General features: G+C 47.2%; 1 protein-coding gene across 1 annotated transcript in view; it reads right to left on the bottom strand.

Annotated features, from left to right (window-relative positions):
• The window catches only part of EMH_0052810 (uncharacterized protein), a gene marked incomplete at both ends in the record, with an annotated part of 7,159 nt that overhangs the window by 1,928 nt on the left and 768 nt on the right, over positions 1–4,463 (bottom strand). The window contains 9 exon segments of the mRNA XM_013496915.1: positions 144–385; positions 726–1,069; positions 1,210–1,749; positions 1,916–2,211; positions 2,332–2,367; positions 2,645–2,729; positions 2,889–2,938; positions 3,091–3,558; positions 3,853–4,431. Coding sequence (XP_013352369.1) covers positions 144–385; positions 726–1,069; positions 1,210–1,749; positions 1,916–2,211; positions 2,332–2,367; positions 2,645–2,729; positions 2,889–2,938; positions 3,091–3,558; positions 3,853–4,431 — 2,640 coding nt within the window.

The raw sequence follows: 4,463 nt of genomic DNA, 5'->3' as shown, positions 1-4,463 counted from the left end.
ATATATATATATATATATATATATATATATATATATATATATATATATATATATATATATATCTTTTTATTTGTTTATACTGTATAGCCAGGTAGTGTCGCATCCGTTGACTTGGCGGTCTGGCTTGGGTGAGAAGTGCTCACCTTTTGCTGAGGCAGTGAAGGCTGGAGTTGCCCTGATTTGAGTGACGGTGTTGTACATGCTTTGTGGGCTATCGAGTGTGCCGGCGACTGTCTCGAGAGTCAACAAAACTCTGCTGAATTCTTCTAAGTCCGATACCTCTATGAACACATCTCGGCTGCTGTTCAGATCCGGGTAGGTAGTAACCTCAGCGTATTTCAGGGCGCTCATGAAGTGGGGACCTTGAATGACTTTAGGTGATATGCTGTGGCGGCGCAACACAAACACACAAGAGAATACAGATGCAAAAGCTGCACATCCGATACACTGCGCATGTATCTGTCCCACCGCCGGAAGGAAATAGCCGCATAAAGCACTGCAGAAGAGAAAACAAAAAGTAGTATCAAGAGGAAGGGCAGAGGGGATGACGAAGTACTGGCGGAGTCGAACAAAATATATATATATATATATATATATATATATATATATATATATATATATATATATATATATATATATATATGTACCTCCAGCTGCGCAATATAGATCGTCGGGATCCGAAGAATCTTCTCATTCTTGCATAGCATTGCCTCCATTCCATTGACAGTTTTCCCTGTAGTTTTTGTGGGAGCACCTTGAAGTTGTCTTTGAATCGTTTGAGCATTTGTAAGATTCCTTCTTTTTTCTTGGGCCTTGGTGGTCTGTAGCCTGCAAGCGATGGATGGAGTTTTTTCATGAGGTTAGCCAACTCGGTTTCTTCTTCTTCTGTTCCGGGAATGTCGTTGATTTGGTTGTACAGCACCTCAAACCTGTATTTCGCTGCTGTTTTCCCGTACATCTTTGCGCCACCTAGGAAATAATCCAAATTCAAATACGAAGTCCATGTTTCCTGGCCCTTCAGTTCGCTCAGTTTGTGTACAAAGGCTGTGACGTACGTCACGATCTCCTCCTAAAAAAAAAGTATTCAAACGCAGAGTTGGATGCAGGGATGCATATTAGGGTTTGGGGTTGACGAAAGTTTACTATTTAGGGTTTGAAAATGTTAGTCAGTGATGGATAGCATGGACAGCAGAGCTAAGAATAGCGTACCTGCGCCTCCCCAAGGCTTGTTAGGGATCCTATCTTCATGAATCGGAAGATGGCGCACTTCAGCACTCCTTCTTCTTGAGGTGTTTCCCAATTTGATAGGAATTCACATTCGGGATAAAGGGTTTTGAGTTGGTCTGGTTGAGTCTTTAGGATGTTCATGAGATGGTTGACCTCCCGGAGGAAGAGGTGCATTGTGGATGTTCTGCCTGTTCTGTGTTTCTGAATCTTCTTGTAGGCGAAGTGTACAGTACCCATGGCAATAAGAAGAGCTGCGTCCGAGGCGTTCAAACTATGCATGCGAACAATTGCTCTGTTCAATGAACTCAGCACAATGTCCTTCATAGCACTGAAAGACTTCGGGAATGTATACAGCTTTCCATCGAGCTGCACCGTGGCCTCCGCCTGATCGTAGGCCTGGGTAGACAGCACGAAAAGAATGTCGAAAAACATCTTCGGCGTCAGATTCTGCATAAATTCAACCGGGCTCCTCTTCCAGAAGATAGGGAGGCGGCGGTGCAGAAGCATCAGCACTCCGGCCAGCTGCACAAGCACAAAGAAAACACAGAACAAACACAAAAGGAAACAGATAAACGCAGAAAGAGGCAACGACCGGACACGCAACCAATGCAAAAAGAAAATGCCATCTGATCATGAATCCAACAGCTGCGGCGCAGCTCCAGTGCAGCATTTCATTTATTTTTCCTACCGTCTCTGCAGCGACGCGTCCTCGTTTGTCTACGAAGTGTGCGACAACTGTATCTCTGATAGCATTGGGGTCATTTTGAATGCTGAGTAGTTCTTTTCTCGTATCATCATATTGAATAGACCCCCGCACAGTAATTGCAGGGGCCAGCTCACGCTCGGAGAAGCTATGTTGCTCTTGCGGTGCTCCACCATGGCCCCGTCGTGAGTCAACAAGCACATAGAACGACAGAGTTCCTTTGTTCCCCTCATTCACCGTAAAGGTGCTGGTGCAGTCTAGGGGATCTGGCTTGAACACTCCTGCGCAGAAAGAAATTCAAAACACAAACAAGAAAAGGTAATAGAAACACACTCACTTTTGAAACAGCTTTATAAGACTACACCTAACCGGCCGAATCGTCCAGTGATCACTTCACCCACTTTTGCCGCTTTGGTCTCGGACAGGAGCGACGAGACCTGCACAACACAAAGCACCCAAATAGATATTTTTATGCCGAAGGAAAGATCCTGAAATTCAGTCTCCAGCAGCAGCATACACACAGTAGACCCACTTTTTACACTTGCTTCGTCGTCACCTGCAACAAGAATAACAACAGACAAATACCAACAGCAAATGAATAGCAACAACAGAGAAATAGCAACAAAAGGCAAGTACCCCTGACTAGATGAAGCCTCTGTGTGTGCAGCTGGCTATCTGTCCAATCCAGGGGATTGTATATTCGTTGGGACGCACCAGTGAAGGTCAAGCTTCTCCCGTTTTCGTCGTAGAGGACGAGCTTGCCGGTTCCCTCAACGTAGTCAAACCGGCGGAAGGTTAGCTGCAGCAGTCAATACCACAAGCAGCCGCCACCACTATCAAACCAGCAAGCTAGAGACCCCTAGCAGCTACCTGCACTTGCTCCTGCCGTCTTTTTCCGGACGAACTCGGGCTTTAGTGCGTGAAATGTGCTGTGAAAAGGGTGTGTGGGTTAAAGTACCTTTTCGTAGACAGCCCGACGCATGTGGGTGAGGAACACCGCACTGGAGCCTGAGAGAGCGCAATACACGAACAGTGGCGGTGGTCTAAGTCCATCCCCAATTAACTTGAACAATTACTCTCTCTCTCTCTGTATATATATGTATATATATACGTATTAACAGTTGACTTTTTGCTTATATATTCAAACATGTGGGACGAACTTGTTTCCCCAGCAAGCTGAGCAATTCTGGCGATTCCCGCCTGTCTTTTCGCTGTTGCGGATTTCTCCCAAGCCTCGAAGACGCGCGTGACGTCTCCAGTGGAGTGGAATGCAATATCATCTTCGGGAGAGGCAATAGGAAGGTTGAGAGCCGCCAGTGCCTTTGCAATGAATTCATCGGGATCAATCTCGCTTGTAACTGTTGTGCCGCAGACTCGTTTTTCTTCTTCTGTTTTCTCCTCCAGCGGCGTCTGACACTTGGCAATGAGATCAAACACGCGAATACGCTCTTTGTTCTTCTCCACTCGAGACAAGAGAACCTGACTGTTGAGGAACCGTTTGTATATTTCACCCAAGCCCTTGCGCATCTCCCTGTCAGCTGTCGTCAACAAACGAAGAGCCATATCACGAAGCTCAGCTGCAGGACCCGTCTCCTCATTGGCGATTTCAAACAGCGAAAACGCTCCAGCTGCAAAACACGCAAGACCATGATGCGTGCTTGGTGATGAGAAAGANTTTCAAACAGCGAAAACGCTCCAGCTGCAAAACACGCAAGACCATGATGCGTGCTTGGTGATGAGAAAGAACAAGCACAACAGTTTGACCCTCTGGAAGGGAATTTCCTACCAAAGCAAGAGGATCCCGCCAGCCTCATGACGGCTGCGCGAACCCGCCTACTCTATTCGTCTGCGTGAAGTTCTACAGAATTTAATTCTATACATGCTGGTAGGTCAGCAGAACAGACGCATGTGTTGGCACTTACTGGCTTCAAAGAACCCGTTTGCTAGCCTTGTGGCTTCCTCTGCGAACTTTGGCACCCTGAAGAGTTTCCTGGGGAGTTGGGTTTCATCTGTTGCTGATTGTGCAGCACTTCTCCTTGCTGCATGACGCGCTTCAGCTGCTACCATTTCGTCTGCAGGACTGTTAGACCCTTCGGCTGCACCGACTGAATCGTTGATCTTCGTTTCGAGCATCACTATGGCCGACTCGTAGAAGATGGAGAGGATGTCAGCAATGTATGACTTGAAGTACTTGAAATAATATTTCAAAACGCGCACCATTTGAATGATCAACCGTTTTGTATAGTCGTAATGCCTCTTCTCGTAGGTCTCCACAAAACGCCGGTTCTTCCTGCAGCTCTGCGCCAGCAACTTCATCTTTTGCACCGTTGTAAGGGCCTCATCTCCTCCTGACGCCTCGGGGTGAGCGTTATCGAAGAACTCCAGTGCATCTTCTAGCAAGTTCTCCACAGACGCGTCCGCAGCAGGCCTTTCCTGTGGCGCACCCTCTGCGTTCTCCGGCGCGGGCTCCGTGGCGCGGTCCAAACTGCCACTCTTGAGCGCTTCACACGCCTGCACGTATGCCATTGCACTT

This window comes from Eimeria mitis, genomic scaffold (assembly GCF_000499745.2).
Source record: "Eimeria mitis Houghton genomic scaffold, Emh_scaff2375, whole genome shotgun sequence".
Lineage (NCBI taxonomy): Eukaryota > Apicomplexa > Conoidasida > Eucoccidiorida > Eimeriidae > Eimeria > Eimeria mitis.
This window is presented reverse-complemented; position numbering and strand designations above follow the sequence as displayed.